Source organism: Bombyx mori, chromosome 24 (genome assembly GCF_030269925.1).
Source record: "Bombyx mori chromosome 24, ASM3026992v2".
Classification (NCBI taxonomy): Eukaryota; Metazoa; Arthropoda; class Insecta; order Lepidoptera; family Bombycidae; genus Bombyx; species Bombyx mori.
The window spans coordinates 8,651,845-8,675,383 of NC_085130.1; the positions used below are offsets into that span (position 1 = coordinate 8,651,845).

A 23,539-nucleotide genomic window follows, 5' to 3' on the forward strand; every position below is an offset into this window, starting at 1 on the left:
AATGTATATTTTTTAATATCTGCACTTAGTATCCTATAGAAGACGTGAACTATCTCTTCACGGCCTCTCTGTCTATCGATGGCAACCGAGTGGTGATAATAAATACGAGTGCGCTACTACATCGACTACCATTTCTACAATAAACAGACAACTTAGCTGTTGTTTTTTTTCTTTTTAAATTCAAGTTTTCAATAATATTTCCTAGTGCATAGTTTGATAGTTTTGAATTATTTGGTTTCACTTCGAATTACCTGTGGATCGGTGGGTAAGTTTTCTTTAGGCATGTTTTTTTTTACCAATGTGCTTGTAGTCTAAGAGGCTATTCCAGCGTCGTATGGACTCGTAGATAAGCTCACGGTATCAACTTGAAATCGTCGTGGCCTAAAGGATAAGACGTCCTGTGCATTCGTATCGAGCGATGCACCGGTGTTCGAATCTCGCTGGCGGGTACCAATAATAATTTTTCTAATGAAATACGTACTCAACAAATTATGTTCACGATTGACTTCCACGGTGAAGGAATAACATCGTGCAGTAAAAATCAAACCCGCAAAATTATAATTTGCGTAATCACTGGTGGTAGGACCTCTTGTGAGTCCGCACGGGTAGGTACCACCGCCCCGCCTATTTCTGCCGTGAAGCAGTAATGCCTTTCGGTTTGAAGGGTGGGGCAGCCGTTGTGACTATACTGAGACCTTAGAACTATATCTCAAAGTGTGTGGCGCATTTACGTTGTAGATGTCTATGGGCTCCAGTAACCACTTAACACCAGGTGGGCTGTGAGCTCGTCCACACATCTAAGCAATAAAAAATTTAAAAAACCTGAGAGAATTTGCTAACACCAGCCCTAAGAAGAGCAGTGATTAGCAGAATCTACCGCCGGAATGCAATCGAGAAAATCTAGCAAGAAACTCAAAGGGCTCTGTCTATAGGATTTAGTCATGTAGTAAATTTATTTTATTATTTTCATTGGTGCCGAGGTGTACAGTAGGCGACCTACTTGCCTAATTACGCAGTTTTTTAATGTTCAATATTTTGATTAATATTACGGACACACGTTAAGTACGTAAATAAAAATCTCCTTAAAACAAATGGCACCTAACTATCGCTAGGGACGAATACAGCGAGCGTCTTGCCTTTAGCTAAAAATCATATTTAGGATTACTTAACTTTGTATTACATTCAAATTTTTTTTTTTTTTTATTGCTAAGTTGGATGGACGAGCTCACAGCCCACCTAGTGTTAAGTGGTTACTGGAGCCCATAGACATCTACAACGTAAATGTGCCACCCACCTTGAGATATAAGTTCTAAGGTCTCAGTATAGTTACAAAGGCTGCCCCACCCTTCAAACCGAAACGCATTACTGCTTCACGGCAGAAATAAGCAGGGTGGTGGTACCTATCCGCGCGGACTCACAAGAGGTCCTACCACTAACTGTAAGGTATTTGAAACGCCAGAAATTATGAAACGAAAGAAATTAACCCGAAATTAAGTCCTGGAAGCAGTTTTTGTCTACAAACTCGAAAACCAAGAAAAAAACTGTAATATTATATGACAGACTGATTCAGTGGTGCAATTATTATTGTTAGCGCCCCTGATTCTTACGCTGAGGGTCGTAAATTCGATTCCCACATCGGGCAAACATTATGTGATGAGCAGTTTGTTTATTTATATCTATATGTGTATAGATTTAAACGTATATAAGTATGTTTGTCAGTCTCTGGTACATATAACAAAGAGAATCTTATTTTGGGGCCAGATTACCGTGTGCGATTTGTTCCCGGTTATTATTTAATTATAAATTTATTGACAGTTAATCTACAGTAAGTGCTAAGGTTTAATCTTTCTAAAGTTGTGTAATACAATTTATTTCTGTGGCAGTAGTCAAATTAACTTTAGTGTTAAAAGTATGGTGGATCTTTAAAACTCGTCAGACTTCTCATGAGTACCCAAACCCAACTTCAGCTAGAATACGACAGTTTTTCTTGGAGATCCATTGACCAGCTCTAGGCTGATACCTTCGGTATCCACAGAAATAAAATAAAGAAAAAAATAAAAGTTAAATTGAACCGCAGTTTCAAGTTTTACTGGTGGTAGGACCTCTTGTGAGTCCGCGCTAGTAGGTACTACCACCCTGCCTATTTCTGCCGTGAAGCAGTAATGCGTTTCGGTTTGAAGCGTGGGGCAGCTGTTGTAACTATATTAAGACCTTAGAACTTATATCTCAAGGTGGATGGCGCATTTACGTTGTAGATGTCTATGGGCTCCAGTAACCACTCAACACCAGGTGGGCTGTGAGCTCGTCCACCAATCTAAGCAATAAAAAAAGTCTCTTCTTTAACCGTATTGGCGTTGTGAAATATTGGTTGAAATGTGTTTCATGTTTTTATTTTTTATTTTTTTTATTGCCCTTGTAGGCAGACGAGCATACGGCCCACCTGATGGTGAGTGGTTACCGTCGCCCATGGACTTCAGCAATGCCAGGGGCAGAGCCCAGCCGCTGCCTACCGTTTAATACTCTCCACCAGCCTCGTTTGAAGAAGGACATGTCATAGCGCTCGGGAAACACCGTGGAGGGGAGCTCATTCCATAGCCGGATGCCTAGACATCTGTCTAGAACGGCCTTATTTTGCATAATATCAGAGATAATTACAATGACAACGGGTAGCTTGTCAAGAACTTTTGAATGTTTGTTAGCGTTTCAAAGTTTTTTAATTGCTTTTTTGGGATTTCTCATCATTCTTGCTCAAGGGAGTTTCGCTTCAAAATTAATAGAACTTTTAACAATTTTGAGTTTGTTGTGCGAGTCGTGAATTATTAATAAGTTTTCAATGTAGCCCGGTGGTAATATGCGTGCTTGTGACCCTAGAGGCCGTAAACTCTAAGCAGATCTTCTTATACCTTTTCTCGGAGTCATTTGACTCCATACAGAAGAGAGCCGTTTGGATTGTCGATAGTCCCATTCTCACGGATCGTTTGGAACCTTTGGGTCTGCGGAGGGACTTCGGTTCCCACTGTATTCTGTACCGCATGTTCCATGGGGAGTGCTCTGAGGAATTGTCCGAGATGATACCGGCATCTCGTTTTTATCATCGCACCGCCCGCCACCGGAGTAGAGTTCATCCATACTACCTAGAGCCACTGCGGTCATCCACAGTGCGTTTCCAGAGGTATTTTTTGCCACGTACCATCCGGCTATGGAATGAGCTCCCCTCCACGATGTTTCCCGAGCGCTATGACATATCCTTCTTCAAACGAGGCTTGTGGAGAGTATTAAGCGGTAGGCAGCGGTTTGGCTCTGCTCCTGGCATTGCTAAAGTCCATGGGTGACGGTAACCACTAACCATCAGGTGGGCCGTACGCTCGTCTGCCTACAATAGCAATAAAAAAAAAATAACAAAAAAAATTACTAGCATCATGTCGTCGTGTTTACTAACATGAAGTCGTCGTGGCCTAAAGGATAAGACGTCCGGTGCATTCGTATCTAGCAATGCACCAGTGTTCAAAACCCGCAGGCGGGTACCAATTTTTCTGATGAAATACGTACTTAATAACAAGTGTTCACGATTGACTTCCACGGTGAAGGAATAACATCGTCTAATAAAAATCAAACCCGCAAAATTATAATTTGCTTAATTACTGGTGGTAGGACCTATTGTGAGTCCGCACGGGTAGGCATCAATCCCCCTGCCTATTTCTGCCGTGAAGCAGTAATGCGTTTCGGTTTGAAAGGTGGGGTAGCTGTTGTAACTATACCGAGACCTTAGAACTTATATCTCAAGGTGGGTGGCGCATTTACGTTGTAGATATCCATGGGCTCCAGTAACCACTTAACACCAGGTAAGCTGTGAGCTCGTCCACCCAACTAAACAATAAAAAAAAATCATGAAACCCAAAACCAGTTCATAACAATCTTCGTATAGCTTCGTAAATTAAGCCCGTAATTATTTGCCATTAATGATCTTTTCCCATAGAATTGCATCATGCCGTGGGAAGCGGTACATAGATGTGTTTCCATGACAACCATTGTGTCAATGGGAATGTCTTGAAGCCATTGTCTCATGGTGTTCATTTGGGTCATTGACCGTTGAGGATATTAATAAATTTTAATTAATTTTATTTGATAAAGGACTCGCGTGTATTAAAATCAAGATGCACATAATGATATGGACTCACAATGAATAAGCAATAAAAGACTTCAATTGCGTGTTCTGTGATATAATATGAAAACTGGTGATGGTGGTTCTTACTGGTGGTAGGACGTCTTGTGAGTTCGCACGGGTAGGTACCATCACCCTGACTATATCTGCCGTGAAGCAGTAATGCGTTTCGGCTTGAAGGGCGGGGTACCTGTTGTAACTCTACTGAGACCTTAGAGCTCTTATCTCAAGGTGGATGGCGGCATTTATGTAGATGTCTATGGGCTGCGGTAACCACTTCAATCCTGGTGGGCTGTGAGTTCGTCCACCCATCTATGCAACAACAAAAACAGCTTATAATTTTAAGCAACAGATTACCTCGAGAGGGCTGATGCTGTACTGGTATTAGCAGCCGGGCAGACGATTACGTAAGATCCTCTGACATTGAAACATAGCCCACATGCGTAATCACAAGTGACCAAAATTTAATTGCAACTTTCCCACAAGACATATTGTTCACACGCAGATAATGCGTATTATGAAAGAATTGACTCTGATAATCTTTTTAATTGCTCAGTTAAGATTGAACCGTAACGTACTTGCTTAGTCTTTTTGTTGCTTAGATGGGTGGACGAGCTCACAGCCCACCTGGTGTTAAGCGGCTACCGAAGCCTATAGACATCTACAACGTAAATGCCGCCACCAACCTTGAGATATAAGCTATAAGGGCTCAGTATAGTTACAACGGCTGCCCCACCCTTCAAACCGAAACGCATTACTGTTTCACGGCAGAAATAGGTAGGGAGATGGTACCACCTATCCGTGCGGACTCACAAGACGTCCTACTATCAGTAGACTCACAAGAGGTCCTGCCTCCAGTATTCATCCAGATCATACCAGATCATATTGGCGTTGGTCATAGACTCCGGTGCCTATTAGCTAAATCGTAAATTTATCGCGAAAAATCAGACAGACCGATATCGAGCCCGATATCTGAGTTACTAAGTCTGATTGTCGTGTCGGAAAATAGAAACGTCTTATCATCACAACTACCTATATATAATTTTGCAGATTTGATTTTTATTACACGATGTTATTCCTTCACCGTGGAAGTCAATCCTGAACATTTGTTGAGTACGTATTTCATTAGAAAAATTGGTACCCGCCTGCGCGATTTGAACACCGGTGCATCGCTACATACGAATGCACCGGACGTCTTATCCTTTAGGCCTTTTTTATTTGTTTGGGAAAGTGAAGCGTTTATTGCGAAGCACATCTCTCCCGTCACCAAAAATTTCGCTCTAACCAAATATCTTTTCACCCAACGATATTTAAATTCTCTTTAAGATCACAATCTAATCTCTTTTTTCAGGTCGATTTAAAAGCATCACTAGCGCAATCTCTTCAAGCATCATGATACTTCTTCTCATCATTTTGGTGGGACAATCCAGGTGCCAGGAAGTGACAACTCCGTCCAGTCTTCTTGGGCCAAAGCACTATAACTACCATGCGTTTGATGCTGAACGGTACTTGAAGAGCTTAAACTTACCGGTGCCAACAAAGTGAGTAGACAATAATGGCTTTGTAGTATAGTCTTCGTAGTTAGCTATTCGTAATAATAATCTCTATATATAAAAATGAATTGTTGTTCGTTAGTCTCGCTAAAACTCGAGAACGGCTGAACCGACTTAGCTAATTTTGATCTTGAATTATTTGTGGAAGTCCAGAGAAGGTTTAAAAGGTAGATAAATATGAAAATTCTCGGAATTAAATAAGAATCACAATTTTGTTTTTCCTTTGACGTGTCTCCCGTCGGACGGATTCCTTTTGTTTGTTTTAAGTTTATTTTATACAAAAGTTTAGGTATTTTATTTATCGATTGAGGCAGTACGAAGTCTGCCGGGTCATCTAGTCTCTATATATAAAAATGAATTTCTGTTCGTTAGTCTCGCTAAAACTCGAGAACGGCTGAACCGATTTAGCTAATTTTGATCTTGAATTATTCGTGGAAGTCCAGAGAAGGTTTAAAAGGTAGATAAATATGAAAATTCTCGGAATTAAATAAGAATAACAATTTTGTTTTTCCTTTGATGTGTCCCTCGTCAGTCTTTTATTTATCGATTGAGGCACTACGAAGTCTGCCGGGTCAGCTAGTTCTAAATACTTTTCACAGTTTTCGTGATAACGGACGAACGAGATACGAAAACTCTAAATTATTCGATACTGTATATCTTTTTTTTATTGCTTAAGTTGGTGGACGAGCTCGCGGCTCACCTGATGCTAAGTAGTTACCGAAGCTAATAGACGTCTACACATAAATACCGCCACCTACCTTGAGATATGAGTTCTAAGGTCTCAGCATAGTTACAACGGCTGCCCCGCCCTTCAAGCAAACGCATTACTGCTTCACGGCGGAAATAGGCAGGGCGGTGGTACCTACCCGTGTGGACTTATTTTACAAATTATAATTTTCTGGGTTTCATTTTTATTACACGACGTTATTCCTTCACCGTGAAAGTCAATCGTGAACATTTGTTATGTACGTATCTCATTAGAAAAATTGGTACCCGCCTGCGAGATTCGAACACCGGTGCATCGCTAAATACGAATGCACCGGACGTCTTATCCTTTAGGCCACGACGACTTAATGACAGTAAAATGTTATTTCAATCCGTAAAGTGGTTTTAATAATAGCATAATCTAATTTTAATAATTTTATTATTGGCGGCACAATGACACAATGTTTGCAGTGATCATTGTGCAGGTAGATTCCACTATGAGTTCATTTCCATTTCCCAAAAAAAGAAAACTGACTTAATCAAAATAAAATGAGTTATCATAAATGTAATCGAAATGAATTAAACATTCATTGTTAGGAATAAATAACACAATTGGTACTATAAACAGATATTGATAAAATTAGGACTACAATAGAAGCAGCAGTTTTGAAATAAATAAATTTTAATAAACGGTAGGCAGCGGCTTGGCTCTGCCCCTGGCATTGCTGAAGTCCATGGGCGACGGTAACCACTCACCATCAGGTGGGTCGTATGCTCGTCTGCCTACAAGGGCCATAAAACAAAAAGCGCGGGGAGCTTTTCAGGATATTATCAAAATAATCCTTCTACTCATATTTGTTCATAAAATATTTATAACTACTGATACCATGCACCCCACGTTAATCCGACGTTTTGAAGGGGGTCAAAATCATGTTTTTTTTTATTGCCCTTGTAGGCAGACGAGCATACGGCCCACCTGATGGTGAGTGGTTACCGTCGCCCATGGACTTCAGAAATGCCAGGGGCAGAGCCAAGCCGCTGCCTACCGCTTAAAATGTTCAAAGTTCATGTTCAAAGATTCCGTTACAAACATAGTACATACGTCTGAAGCTAATGAAAGCGTATTAAAAAGAGAATACTCGGCTCTCTCTATTGCTTGAGGCGTAAGTTAAGTTAAAAGGGCCCAGCTCCACTGAAACATTAAGAATACAGAGCGCCCGGAATGGCAAGTTTATAGATAACAACCTTCAAAACCACGGTCCTGGGTTTTAACTCGTCACTAATTAAATTTAAGTTCGGAGTCGGTAAACTGTTACAAACTGCTTGATTAATTAGTAAAGTTAGTGCAGAATGGATACTTGACCTAGCGGAAGCGTTGTACGGTACAATTTTATTTCATTTAACTACAGAATTTATCATTATTTGGTTTTATTCAAACTGTTTATCTATACAAAAAAATAAAATTGGAGTGTCTGTTTTTAATAATAATATAACAACTTTTTACTAAATGCGTAAGTACGTATACCACAGTACATATACCAAAATAATTTTAAACTATTGCATAGCTTTTATCGCGGGGCTTTAGCGCGGTGACCGAATCAAGAAATTCCGTAACGAAAATAAAACCTAACACCCCCACTCCGCCAACCATATAGCTCGCGTTCAACACATTCACACGTTGCGCTTGTGTAGTGTTTGTGAATAAGCGCGCGGCATGACGTCGGACTAGCGTGGTCTTATTTTTGGTTGTTTTAATATTAAATTATTATTGTCGAATTATAATTGCATAAGTTGATAAAAATGTTATGCAATAGCTTTACCGCGGCAGACCCCGAGTGCCACACATGTTTTTTTTTTTGTCTGTCTGTCTGTTTGTTCCGACTAATCTCTGGAACGGCTGGACCGATTTTGACGAGACTTCATTGATAGGTAAGATGATTAAGGAGTAGCTTAGGCTACTTTTTAGACTGGTTTCGCCCCGCGGCATCACCCGCGGTACGACAATAACTGCGGGTAGCATCGCGGGACTCAGCTAGTTTATATATAAAAATAGGCAGACAGAAAACGTTAGTCCCTTTTTGTCGTTTGTCTATCAATAGCTTTCAGTTTTTTTTCAGCGACTATTAACAAGCCGATGTCAATAAAAAATAATTGGAGCCGATTTCTTCCCTACCCTAATAAAGAAAAGGTGTCAATGACGGAACAAAACCAAAAAACAATATTACGTATAGCGAATATAAACTTTGAAGTGTCAGTAATTAGGGTCGAGTTTCCATTGGGGGTGATTACGTGAATTGGTATTAACCCTTTGACTGTCGTGTAGGTCACCGGTGCCCTACGAGGGGCACTAAAGTAATTATGTCGATTTCTGTTAGTAAGGAGTTAGAATATCTAATAGACTTGAAAATACGAATTACTGGGAACGAATCTATTTCTAAGAGACCTAAGCCACCTCTTGTGGGTCCGCGCGGGTAGGTACCACCACTCCGCCTATTTCTGCCGTGAAGCAGTAATAATGCGTTTGAAGGGTGAGGCAGCCGTTGTACTATAGTTGAGACCTTAGATTTCGTATCTCAAGGTGGATGGCGGTATTTAAGTTGTAGATGTCTATGGGCTTCGGTAACCACTTAACACCAGGTGGGCTGTGAGCTCATCCATCCAATTGTGCAATAAATAAAAAAAAACAAAGTTAAATGTTGCGTGTTAAGCGAAATCTCGCTTATACCAAAAAACCTCTCACATCTCCATATTATTTTCGATTGAGATTTAACTGCTTAAGAGTTTCCAATTACATCTGTCGTCACTCTTCACAGCCATCAAAAGTCGACCATCTTACACCCCGATACTAAGCCGTCACCTTTTTTCTGTATGCTGATAGCCTTGAGAGGCTATTTCAGCTTCTTCTTGACGTGTAGGTGAGCTCACGGGGCTCAAACCGGAGTGTTGCTAACATTGACCCTAGCAAGAGCAGTGCTTCGCAGAATCTACCGTCGGATCGGAAACGCGACCCACTGAGAAGATCCGGCGATATCAGTAGGCTGAGCCCAACAATCACTGCTGTACGCCCAAATATATCGTCTTTTCGCATTAAAATTGTACAATTTCCTAAAATATTCCAAAATTGAGTCAATATGCGGAATCATTTGCTATCACCAGTATTTTTCTCATAAATACGGTCAAAAGAGCGTAGTTTAGGTTTTTTTTTTTTTTTTAGTACCTATATATTGACTACTATTAACAAAATTAATACATAAATTTATCTTGCGTTAATAGACAGTTAATGTAACTGGTAAAAAATAAAAAATAAATGTTGCAAAGACGATCAATATTATAAGAATCACGTGTTTAAAACCTTTAAAACACTCTCCTGTAAAATTACTAAGTTTTGAGATTATCTTATCTTATCTTATCTTATACCTTTAAACGAGCAATTCTTGTATATATAATCTGAATCTCGGAAACGGCTCCAACGATTTTCATAAAATTTTGTATACAGGGGATTTCGGGGGCGATAAATCGATCTAGCTGTGATTTATTTTCAGAAAATATTATTTTATTCGTGTTTTCAATAATCAACTCTTCCCGACATCTATTGGCGAATAATAATATTATTTTTCTTAATCGAGGGCAACTAACTGCTTTCGAGACACAACAAGATGGCGTTATCAAAAAAAAACCGAGCAAAGCTCGGTCATCATCTAGTTTATATTATTTGCGTCTTTTTAACTCACGTGTTCACTTAAAAATGCCTAAAGGATCGTGGAATATTTCATCATTTTATCAATATGTAATTCGTATTTAAATATAATTTCTAAAAAACACAATTTTTCAAACAAAAAAAAACCAAGCAAAGCTCGGTCATCGTCTAGTACAGTTTTAATGCGATAAGACGATATTTGAATCTCATTTGAAGAATTACGCTTCTCTGGTTTCTCTTTCAGGCAAGGACCGGTTCTCTTCCCCAACGATGCTCCACCGGCACCAAGGACGCCACTCGTCGTCACCTCCCGACCCCTCATCGAGTCCATAGCAAAAAGCGACTTGAACCCACTACCGCAAAACAATACGGAGGCACAACCATCGAGCAATGGTGTATCTTTTGTTCCATTCTTTGGCAAAGTCAACGAATACAGACCGTTCTTCGGCGCTGGACCAGGGAAGCCACACGTGAACCGCTTTGAGGTAAGTTAACTGAAGCCAAGTTATAAGCGAATTAAAACGAAGTTTTATAAGTCGTCGTGGCCTAATGGATAAGACGTCCGGTGCATTCATGGGTAGCGATGCACCGGTGTTCGAATCCCGCAGGCGGGTAACAATTTTTCTGATGAAATACGTACTTCACAAATGTTCATGATTGACTTCCACGGTGAAGGAATAGCATCGTGTAGTAAAAATCAAAGCCGCAAAATTATAATTTGCGTAATTATTACTGGTGGTAGGACCTCTTGTGAGTCCGCGCGGGTAGGAACCACCACCCTGCCTATTTCTGCCGTGAAGCAGTAATGCGTTTCGGTTTGAAGGGTGGGGAAGCCGTTGTAACTATACTGAGACCTTGGAGCTTATATCTCAGGGTGGGTGGCGGCATTTACGTTGTAGATGTCTATGGGCTCCTAAGCAATAAAAAAAAAGACAGCGAAAACAACAATGAAGAATTCACTTTGGGGTTTGCGAGTTGTAAAATTAAAACTAAGACCGATAAGGTGGTGCAGTAGTTACTGGCGGCCTGGACTGCTGCTCTGAGGGTCGTGGGTTCAATTCCCATATCGGGCAAACATTGTGCTATGAAAACAGTTTGTTAGTTCTTTGTCCGGGTGTTTATTATCTATATATGCCTATATTTAAACGTATATAAGTTAGACTTTTTGACAGGAACATGAGGAGTGAAGTTGTGTGATTTGTTTTATTTTGTCTATTTAGTGTTTCTTCAGGTTTAAATGTGTAATAACGGTGGTTTATTTACTGTTTAGTATCTGTAAAAGTGCACAAATGTAGGAAAATGAAACAAAGCCGCTTAACGTAACTTCTTGGGATCCTTCAAAAAGTCCACTGAAAAAGTCTTAGTAATTTACCACCATTTTGCTGAGATTTTATTTCATCCCATATCATCTCATCTCATTTCACTTCATTTTCATTTAATTTCATGCCATGTTTCATATTAATCAACTTCATTTCATTTCATAATATCATTTTTCATTTAAAAAAGAGTTCATTAAAATTCAAATAAGACTCGACCTAAAGGTCTTAGTTACCAGGTCATAAAATCCCTTAAAAAAAACGTATTTAAGTATGTTTATCGGTCTCTGGTATTTATAACACAGACAATCCTAATTTGGGGCCGAATAATCGTGTGCTATTTGTTCCCATTTAATTATTTATTATTTAAAACTGCATTTACGATTCAACCTCGTTTGCTTTTCTCATTTATTTTATTCTTTCCGCCATTTTGAATGCCTTAGAATCTTCGTGCTCACGCACGACTAAGGTATGATTCGGTAAAAGGAAATTCGACAGTAGTTATAATTAGAATACAAAAATAGTTAGCTGATTAATCGCTTCACTGTTCTTCCGTGAGTCCGGGCTTAGCATCCGGTCAGAATAGATTTTTCTTTATTTAGCAAATGACATAATATGTATATCTCGACCAAACATATATCCTTAATTATAATTATCGTTGATTCTCATAATCTATTTATAAGAAAGTATCTTTTAATGCTTGTCATTTGGAAATGGGATTTCGTATTCAAAGAAAATCTGATCACAGTAACCGTTGACATTCCTTAGTCTATCTATTCAAGCAATAAAAATATAGTATTGTTACGCGCTGGGGTTGGGGATAAATAAAAATTCTACCGAAGTACAAATTAAAACTGTATTGTTACTTAGAACACTTAACGGACACTTTCAAATTCTCAATTCACTTCTTCCGCTTCGCTTCAGGAGATCCGTTCGCTGTTTCGCTTCGAGAAGTTTCAATTACTAACTGCTTCGTACAATCTCTGCCGCTCTTTTAAAGTCGATACGACATCCCTAGAATTATCGAGAACATTCCTCACAAGTCGAGTATTTTCGATGTGTGTTTCCGCTATCTGACAATAGATGGCGTTGTACTTCTCAAGAGTTCTATATTATTATGTCACCTTTGATATTCGTTTCGGCTATTCGGATATAGATGGCGTTGCTCTTGCCGGCGTAACAATATTGTACTTGATAATACATACAAGAACCGACACCTGCACTATCCCACGTATCACAATAGCATTAATCAATCAAAGGCGCTGTATACAGAGGACGACAGAAGAAAAAAACTATGAAAAACGGAGCCACGAAATACGCTTATATAATTAAGAAACAAGAATTATTCATCTATATATATAAAAATTAATTGCTGTTCGTTAGTCTTGCTAAAACTCGAAAACGGCTGGACCGATTTAGCTAATTTTGGTCTTGAATTATTTGTGGAAGTCCAGAGAGGGTTTAAAAGGTAGATAAATATGAAAATGCTCGGAATTAAATAAAAAAAACATGTCCCCACAAAATGTCCCCCGTCGGACGGATTCCCAGGTGACGTGATGCCCAGACCGGGATCAGTGGTGAGGGTTAGGAGAGACCGTTATAAAAATCTTTACCGGTAACCAATGGCGCAAAAAGGTAGAGAAAAACCGTATTCCCTTACGTTAGCATTCTATAATGCTAACGGACTCGCGCGGCAACGCGATCAAATTTTTGAATTCCTCCGCGACAATCTTGTAGATATTCTATTAGTGCAGGAAACCTGTCTGAAGCCCTCGCGTCGTGACCCGAAAGTCGCGAATTACGTCATGGTTAGGAATGACAGACTCACCGCCTCCAAAGGCGGGACTGCCATTTACTATAGGCGGGCCCTGCACGTTGTCCCTCTCGATACTCCCTCGCTCTCACATATCGAGGCGTCAGTGTGCCGTATCTCGCTGACGGGACACCAGCCGATCGTCATCGCATCCGTTTATCTCCCCCCGGACAAGCCCCTTCTGAGCAGTGACATCGAGTCACTGTTCGGCATGGGAGACTCTGTCATCCTGGCAGGCGATCTAAATTGCCACCACACTAGGTGGAACTGCCATCGTACAAACGTCAACGGTAGGCGTCTCGACGCGTTTATAGACGACCTCACCTTTGAAATAGTCGGTCCCCCAACTCCAACATGTTATCCGTATAACATCGCGCTCCGTCCGAGCACTATAGACCTGGCATTGCTTAGGAACGTAACTCTGCGCTTACGTTCCATCGAAGCAATGTCAGAGCTCGACTCAGACCACCGACCTGTCGTTATGCAGCTCGGTCGCCCTCACAACCCAGTCACTGTTACGAGGACCATGGTGGATTGGAATAAGCTGGGCACGTGCCTAGCCGACGCCGCTCCGCCAATCCTCCCTTACGGCCCGGATTCGAATCCATCCCCCGAGGACACCGTCGAATCCATAAACATCATTACCGATCACATCTCTTCCGCGATCATTAGATCTTCTAAAGAAGTCGATGTGGAGGACAGCTTCCACCGCATCAGACTGTCCCCCGATCTTAGGAATCTCTTAAGAGTTAGGAACGCGGCAATCCGGGCCTACGATCGTCTTCCCACGCATTCAAACCGGATTCAGATGCGTCGTCTACAACGCGAAGTCCACTCCCGCTTAAGCGACGCGCGTAACGATAATTGGCATAGTTATTTAGAACAACTCGCGCCCTCCCACCAAGCATACTGGCGACTAGCTAGGACTCTCAAATCCGAAACTACCGCTACTATGCCTCCCCTCTTACGCCCTTCAGGCCAACCACCGGCATTCGATGACGATGACAAGGCAGAGCTGCTGGCCGATGCACTGCAAGAGCAGTGCACCACCAGCACTCAACACGCGGACCCCGAACACACCGAATTAGTCGACAGGGAGGTCGAGCGCAGAGCTTCCCTGCCGCCCTCGGACGCGTTACCCCCCATTACCGCTGACGAAGTTAGAGACGCGATCCACAACCTCCAACCTAGGAAGGCACCAGGCTCCGACGGCATCCACAACCGCGCGCTAAAATTTTTGCCAGTCCAACTGATAGCAATGTTGGCTACAATTTTAAATACCGCTATGACGCACTGCATCTTTCCCGCGGTGTGGAAAGAAGCGGACGTTATCGGTATACATAAGCCGGGCAAACCGAGAAACGAAACTTCTAGTTACCGTCCGATTAGTCTCCTCTCGACGATAGGAAAAATTTACGAACGTCTCCTTAGAAAACGCCTCTGGGATTTTGTTACCGCGAACAAAATTCTCATAGACGAACAGTTCGGATTCCGCTCAAAACACTCGTGCGTTCAACAAGTGCACCGCCTCACGGAGCACATTCTGATAGGGCTAAATAGGCGTAAACAAATCCCGACCGGCGCCCTCTTCTTCGACATCGCGAAGGCGTTCGACAAAGTCTGGCACAACGGTTTAATTTACAAACTGTACAACATGGGAGTGCCAGACAGACTCGTGCTCATCATACGAGACTTCTTGTCGAACCGTTCGTTTCGATATCGAGTAGAGGGAACTCGTTCTCGTCCCCGTCAACTGACTGCCGGAGTCCCGCAAGGCTCCGCGCTCTCCCCGTTATTATTTAGTTTGTATATCAATGATATACCCCGGTCTCCGGAGACCCATCTAGCGCTCTTCGCCGATGACACGGCTATCTACTACTCGTGTAGGAAGATGTCGCTGCTTCATCGGCGACTCCAGATCGCAGTAGCCACCATGGGACAGTGGTTCCGGAAGTGGCGAATAGACATTAACCCCACGAAAAGCGCAGCGGTGCTCTTCAAAAGGGGTCGCCCTCCGAACATCACTTCGAGCATCCCACTCCGTAGTAGGCGCGCAAACACCTCCGCCGTTAGTCCCATCACTCTCTTTGGCCAGCCCATTCCGTGGGTCTCGAAGGTCAAATATCTAGGCGTCACCCTCGACAGAGGGATGACATTCCGTCCCCATATAAAAACGGTACGCGACCGCGCCGCTTTTATTCTAGGACGACTCTATCCAATGCTTTGTAGTCGAAGCAAACTGTCCCTCCGCAATAAGGTAACTCTCTACAAAACTTGTATACGCCCCGTCATGACGTATGCAAGCGTAGTGTTCGCTCACGCAGCCCGCACCCACTTGAAATCCCTTCAGGTTATTCAATCACGATTCTGCAGGATAGCCGTCGGAGCGCCTTGGTTCCTTAGGAATGTGGATCTCCACGACGACCTGGAGCTCGACTCTTTTAGTAAGTATCTACAGTCGGCATCGCTGCGCCATTTTGAGAAGGCGGCACGACATGAGAACCCTCTCATCGTAGCCGCTGGAAATTACATACCCGACCCAGTAGACCGAATGGTAAACCGTCGACGTCGCCCAAAGCACGTCATTACGGATCCTCCTGATCCATTAACGGTGCTTTTAGGCACCACAAGCACCGGTCACCGTCCTCGTCGAACCCGTCGCTTGCGACGAAGGGCTCGACGAGCGAACTAACCCATAGACACAGCCCACTGAGTTTCTCGCCGGATCTTCTCAGTGGGTCGCGTTTCCGATCCGGTGGTAGATTCTGCGAAGCACTGCTCTTGCTAGGGTCAGTGTTAGCAACTCTCCGGTTGAGCCCCGCGAGCTCACCTACTAACGTTAGGGTGAAGCTGAAATAGCCTCTCAAGGCTATCAGCATAGGTAGGGAAAAAAAAAAAAAAAAAAAAAAAAGGAGAGACTTGTGTCCAGCAGTGGAAGACTGTGGGCTGATGATGATGACGTTGATGATATCAGGTACTCAGCGTGTCGCGATTTCGATTCGGTGGTAGGTTCAGCGAAGCACTGCTCTTTCTAGGGCTAGTGTTAGCAAATTCTCTCAAGTCAAGCCCGTGAGTTCACCTACCTGTCCCAGTATAGCCTCTTAGGCTACCAGCGAATAGGTATGTAAAACAAAAACGTTAAGTACGCGACCCACCTGAATTGTTACCGGAGATTGGCTGTTTTCTTTATTGCCCGAGCAGGCAGACGAGCATATGGCCCATCTGATGGTAAGTGGTTACCGTCACTCATGGACGTCAGCGAAGCCAGAGGGCAGAGCCAATCTGCTACCTACCGCTTAATACTCTCCACAAGCCTCGTTTGAAGAAGGACATCTCATAGCGCTCGGGAAACACCGTGGAGGGAAGCACATTCCAAGGCACAGTCCGCAGTGGCTCCAGGTAGTATGGATGAATTCTACTCCGGTGGCAGGCGGGGCGATGGTAAAAACGAGATGATGGTATCGTCTAAAACAATAACAAACAATGTTTGATGGAATAATCCGTTTTACTATTTACCAAGCGTGTTTAATGTGTTAAAACTTCTAATCTCAACGATAAAAACGTTAGTGTTACTTAACGCAGCTACAGGCGAACTATGGTATGGGACGTGACCGGCATTGGTCGTCGATTTAATTCTTCGGCACGCTCGCTGTGAAACCAGCCCGAGATGACGAAAACAATTACAAAAGTCACGAATTCAATGCGCTACGCTTGTTTCACTGGATGCGGCGTGTTTTGAAGAGTCGCAGATTAGAAACCCTGTGACTAACTAAGCTCGCCATAACTCAATCTAAAAAACCTCGTGGCCTAAAGGATAAGACGTCCGATGCATTCGTATCTAGCGTTATACCGGTGTTCGAATCCCGCAGGCGGTTATCAATTTTTCTAATGAAATGCGTACTTAACAAATGTTCGCGATTGACTTCTACGATGCAGGAATAACATCGCATAATAACATCCCAAATACTGAATAGCTTTTAATACATCAATCATGTAAGTCGTCGTGGCCTAAAGGATAAGACGTCCAGTGCATTCGTGTTGAGCGATGTACCGGTATTCGAATCTCAGGCGGGGGTACCAATTTTTCTAATGAAATACGTACTCAACAAATGTTCACAATTGACTTCCACATTGAAGGAATTACATCGTGTAATAAAAATCAAACCCGCAAAATTATAATTTGCATAATTACTGATGGTAGGACCTTGTGAGTCTGCACGGGTAGGTACCACACCGTAACTTACACCATAGACCTTAGTTACCAGGTCATAAAACCCCTTTAAAAAAATTGATAAAAATAAACCTGGCGCCTTATCCTCTAGGCCACGACCACTTCACAATTAGATAGAAAACGAAAAATAACATTCCGTAAATTTACCTTAAAAATATTATAATCAATACATAGTTTAATCGCTGTTCTCGTGGCTCGACAGCGAGAGACCGCAAGTCACTATAGTCCACTTTGATGTTCAAAGATATTTTCTTAACATCATCCAGACATTATTTTATCCTTTAACGTATTTTTGTAAGATGCCACTTGATGGATAAATAAATATTCGCTTTAATAATTAACTTTAACTATATTAATTCATGTGTCATTTTATGAAGTAGTGGTCCCACAGTAGTCGAAATTCGACTATAATTAATAGAAATTATAAGTTTGGACATTATGATAGTTCTGTTGTCAAAGACTATTTATTATTCTTCGTGGGTGGCGCATTTAAATAAATTTACGTACGGCAATACCGCAATAAATAAATAAATTTACGTCGTAGATGTCTATGGGGTCCAGTAACCACTTAACACCAGGTGGGCTGTGAGTTCGTCTACCCATCTAAGCAAAAAAATAAATAAAAAATACTAAGATTTTATTCATCGATATTTAAATATTGTGTTATTTTTAAAACAATATTTTTAACCGACTTCAAAAAAGGAGGGGGTTCTCAGTTCTGCTACTTTTTTTTGTTTTAAATATTTGTTACCTCATAGCTTTTGACCGGGTTAATCGATTTTGATGATTCTTTTTTTATTAGAAAGCTGACGCTTGTGGTCCCATGTGGACCCGTGTGGTCCCATTTCTTTAGTCCAGTTCTGATAAAGGTATCCATGAGAAAACCATATAAGTCCTAAATTTGCATTAAGTACGTGCGCGACAAACAGATGAATAACTCTATAACTCAATATCACGCCAACCGATTTCGATGATTATTGTTTTAGTGTATATTAATTTGTTTTGGAACATCCTTTTTTTTCTATTTGAAGTCGTATTTTGTTAAAGCATGTCTATTTACAATTATTGTTTATTTTATGTCTACAAATCGGGAAAACAGAAGCAATATGTTCCCAAATTAATAACGTCAATAATAAGAACTTGCTTGCTTTGCTATTTATCGTATATAAAAACATTTTATTTAGATCATAAATCATATCGATACGACTATCCGAACCTGACTTCCTTCGACCTATTGTTATTTGCCTACGAAGGCAGATGACGAGTTATTTCCATATTATTTAGATGGGTTGACGAGCTCACCCGACGGGCCCGTCTGGTGTTAAGTGGCTATCGGAGCACATAGGCATCAACAACGTAAAAGCCGACACCCATCTTGAAACATGAATTCTTAGTGTCAGTTCTAAAATACAACGGTTGCTACACCCTTCAAGCCAGAACGCATTACTGTTTCGCGGCAGAAATTGTCGGAGTGGTGGTAACTACATGTGCGGATTCACAAGACATCTTACCACCAATAGAATACGTATACGACCTTAGGGTGCTCATGATTCTCAGTTAATGCCATGAGGACTACCAAACTGATACCGCAGCATTTAAACCCTAAGACTTTTCTTTTGTTAGCTGCTCCTACCGTACCTCTTAGCAAAAGTTTCAACTAAATCGGCTACAGCTTGAATGTTGACGAGACAGTATGTCTTTAACTCAACTCAGACTAATTTTAACCTCGAAAATTTTTCAGAATCAATCACCCTTACCACCGATCTACAGAGTAATCAATGAACACAAAGTCCAAAACAAGAAACCTTATGACTACGACTACAAGGTATGTATTTGTTTAAATTAATTAGAATGGTGAACGTAAAAAATAATTTGTTTATTACCGTTGAAGTCAGATAAGCTTACAGACCAATTGCTAATCTTTAATCGGTTTGGGCCAAGAGAAGAACCTCTTGGCAAGAAGGCAAGTCGATGTTTATAAGGTAAGTAGATGTCAAATACCAAAGACAGCTATAAACAGAAACACAGTGAGAACAAAAAAGGATAATGAATGAAGTAAGAAATTATAAAATAGAGTAGCAGTTATAATATATTTTGTTTTAGGTAAAATCACCAGAATACAATCAGCATGACAATGAAATACACGATGAAAACAATTCAGATTACAATCATGTAAGTCTTAGCATGGAACTTATAAACACGATACATAAGATTTCAAGGGTGGGGCAGCCGTTGTAACCTTACTGAGATTTTAGAAATTAAGTCTCAAGGTGGGTGGCGCATTTACGTCGTAGATGTCTATGGGCTCCAAAAAACACTTAATACCAGGTGGGCTAGGAGCTCGTTCACCCATCTAAGCAATAAAAAAAATGGACGTCAGCTATCCCAGGAGCAGAGCTAAGCCGCTGCCTGCCACATCGCTGAGTCCAAATCGACGTGCGAAGCGTCCAACTTAATGTCTATGATCCACTGTAACTTGAGCCGTGAGCTGCTCATTGTTTTCAAAACGCTAGATCGACATCTTAACAGGACAGCCTTTTAACGAATCTCTTAATTTAATCCTTTGCCTCATTCAGATTAGAACGCGTGGCTAGTTTGCCGCCAAAAACTAAAAAAGAAAAAAAAGGAGTTCTAAGGCCTCAGTTTTTACAGTACAACGGCTGTCCCAGCCTTCAAGTCGGAACGCATTACTGCTTCACGGCTGAAATAGGCAGGGCGGTGGTATCTACCCGTGCGGACTCGCCAGCCGTCCTACCACCTATTAATTGCGCAAAGTATAATCTTCCGGACTTAATTTTTATTACAAGAGGCTGTGAGCTCGTCCACCCGTCTATATATCGGATCGTTTGGAACCTCTAGGTCTGCGGAGGGACTTCGGTTCCCTCTGTATTTTGTACCGTATGTTCCATTGGGATTGGTCTGAGAAATTGTTCGAGACGATACCGTCTACTTGTTTTTACCATCGCACCACCCGCCACCGGAGTAGAGTTCATCCATACTACCTGGAGCCACTCCGTTCATCCATAGTGCGTTTCCAGAGGTTTTTTTGCCACGTAACTTCCGGCTATGGAATGAGCTCCCCTCCACGGTGTTTCCCGAGCACTATGACATGTCCTTCTTCAAACGAGGCTTGTGGAGAGTATTAAGCAGTAGTCAGCGGCCTGGCTCTGCCCCTGGCATTGCTGAAGTCCATGGGCGACGGTAACCACTCACCATCTGGTGGGCCGTGTGTTTGTCTGCCTACAAGGGAAATAAAAAAAAATTATGAGGTAGTCAGCGCAAAAGTGACTTAACCCACAATTTATTCATATTCGTGCTTATAATATATGTATATTACAATTTATTTAAAATCTATTAAAACAAGGCCTATATCGAGTTTCACCGATAGATAACAGATCGCATTGTAAGCATTATTTTTACGCGTATTATATTTGCCTAAGAAGCAGTTACTGGTGGTAGGACCTCTTGTGAGTCCGCACGGGTAGGTACCACCGCCCTGCCTAGTTCTGCCGTGAAGCAGTAATGCTTTTCGGTTTGAAGGGTGGGGCAGCCGTTGTAACTATACTGAGACCTTAGAACTTATATCTCAAGGTAGGTGGCGCGTTTACGTAGTAGATGTCTATGGGCTCCAGTAACCACTTAACACCAGGTGGGCTGTGAGCTCGTCCACCCATCTAAGCAATAAATAAAAAAAAGTTTAAAAGTAAATTCAATCCTTATTATCTCGATACTAACTATGGTATGCTTAGGTCACTTTTGCACTGACGGCCTCATAAATATATTATTAACTTCTACGTAAAGCACTGCGCAATGATGATTTGACAAATTAATAATTACAGGCTCAAAACTACGCGTTTTCCTATACTGTGAAAGACAAGGATACGGGTGATGATTTCTCACACTCCCAGCACAGTAGGGGCGCCGCGACCAATGGAGAGTACAGAGTGAGATTACCGGACGGTCGAATGCAAATTGTTTCTTACACGGCTGACGAGAACGGGTACAATGCTGAAGTCAGATACGACGATGAAGATAAAGCATCAGTTAATGCCATTGATATTAACAACGACAATTACAACAGTATAAATACGAACACCGTCAAACCAACAGACTATATTAATGTAATCACGGATTACAGAAAAACGAATTACGATAGAGGTAATAATTTTAATAATTACATTAGCACGACAAGGTCTTACGATGATGATGTAATTAACTCTAATAAAATCGCTAATAATGACAATGATTACGGTCTAAATGATTACGCGAAATTGAAAAATCAAAACGAGTATGTAAATTATGATTCCAAAGAATTTTACAATGACGATTACTCGTCAGAATTGAACAGCAATTATCCGAGTTACATTAGCAAATTCAAGAGTTTTGCTGACGATAAAATAAACGATAATTATCAAGTAGTCACATCAACGAGCAAGCCGAATTTTGATGACATCAGGAATTTGTTGATTGACGAAAAGACGTATAACACGAGACAGAGTTACAACGATATTGAACCTAATTCTCAGTCTACATTGAAAGATAATTCCTATAATCCTGTTAATTTTAAGAAATCAAATTTGTATACCAATATTGATGAGTCAATCGCGATAACGCCGCGAAATTTTGTAACTAACCCATTTGTAGCTACAACGCCGAGTAGCTATTTGGTTTCAACGATAACTAACTTGCAAAACAGAATCAGCTCGCGTCAACCAATACCAATCCTATCCGGTAGATTCATTGATAAAATCAATAAGTATTTAAGTTATAAATAGTCGTGACTAGTTTTAAGTAAAATATTTATTGTATTAAGATGTTTTTTGTAAAATAAAATGTATTTAAATGTTTTGATCGTGTTGTTTATTTTCACTGCCAATAATGATAACAATATTAATACGCTTTTATTAGCTTCAGACGTATGTATGTTTGTAACGGAATCTTTGAACATGATTTTGACCCCCTTCAAAACGTCGGATTAACTCGAATTTTGGTATACTTAATAAGGACCGATGATAATTCAATATTTAAAAAAAAGCTTTTCAGGATATTATCAAAATAACCCTTCTACTCATATTTCTTCATAAAATATTTATAACTACTTATACCATGCACCACATGCTTTTTTTTACAATAAAATCATTTTTTCTTACACTATTTTTAATTCAAATTTTAAAATAAAAAAAATTCTATTTTTTAGTTGGATTTTCTATAAAAGCGTATTTTGTTACCTTTTTTAAACTATTATTTATGAATTTGTTTGATTAAAGACTGTTGTAAATTTAGAGCCATGCCGAAGCCGAGCTAAGCCAGCTACGGATAAACTTGATTTATGTATTTATTGTGTAGACGGCTCAATGAACTTCACAGCCCATTTGGTATTGACTTGTGAATCCTGTAGCTACAGGTATCACAAATAGTTCATGTCACGCACCTTAAGATGTGTGATCTAGATTTCGCTGGTATAGAACAACGACTTTCGCGTCCTTTAAGCCCTTTTTTTCTTTTTCTTTTTTCCTACCTAAGCTGATAGCCTTGAGAGGCTATTTCAGCGTAATCTTACCTAGTAGGTGAACTCACGGGCTCAAACCGAATTGATGCTAACACTGACCCTAACAAGAGCAGTGCTTTGCAGAATCTACCACCGGATCGGAAACGCGACCCACTAAGAAGATCCGGCGAGAAACTCAGTGGGCTATGTCTGTGGGTTAAGCCCTACGAATCGGCAATTACACTAACAAAATCTGCCCTATTAATATCTAACTACATCTGATAGCTGCAGGAAGGAATAGACATTGTCATAGGACATAGAACATTGTCCAAACAAAAGTACTCCGTAAAGGTCACGTCTGCACTGGGGAAGGGAAGAGAAGAGAAGGAGAGAAGATTAGCTACGTCGTGTAGAATTTAGGCCCAAAACAGCACCATCCCATCTCTTCCCGTTTATGTCCTAATAAGATTTTGTGCGCGGTCTGGTACTGGATTACTGGTGGTAGGACCTTTTGTGAGTTCGCACGGGTAGGTACCACTACTCCGCCTATTTCTGCTGTGAAGCAGTAATTCGT

At 41.1% G+C, this 23,539-nt stretch overlaps 1 protein-coding gene across 3 annotated transcripts; it reads left to right on the forward strand.

Moving 5' to 3' along the window:
• The first annotated feature begins 127 nt into the window (after nucleotides 1-127).
• On the forward strand, nucleotides 128-22,324 carry CPR132 (cuticular protein RR-2 motif 132). Of its 3 annotated transcripts, none has more exons than XM_038019604.2 (6): nucleotides 128-265; nucleotides 5,514-5,703; nucleotides 10,362-10,602; nucleotides 19,219-19,302; nucleotides 19,581-19,649; nucleotides 21,317-22,324. In XM_038019604.2, exons 2-6 carry the CDS (start codon nucleotides 5,555-5,557, stop codon nucleotides 22,250-22,252), a joined length of 1,479 nt encoding a protein of 492 aa, XP_037875532.1. In that variant the 5' UTR covers nucleotides 128-265; nucleotides 5,514-5,554; the 3' UTR covers nucleotides 22,253-22,324. The 3 variants fall into 3 exon arrangements, with proteins under 3 accessions (XP_037875532.1, XP_062531491.1, NP_001166638.1); XM_062675507.1 differs by having other exon boundaries at nucleotides 128-261; NM_001173167.1 differs by lacking the exon at nucleotides 128-265 and having other exon boundaries at nucleotides 5,555-5,703; nucleotides 21,317-22,252.
• Nucleotides 22,325-23,539: the final 1,215 nt, after the last annotated feature.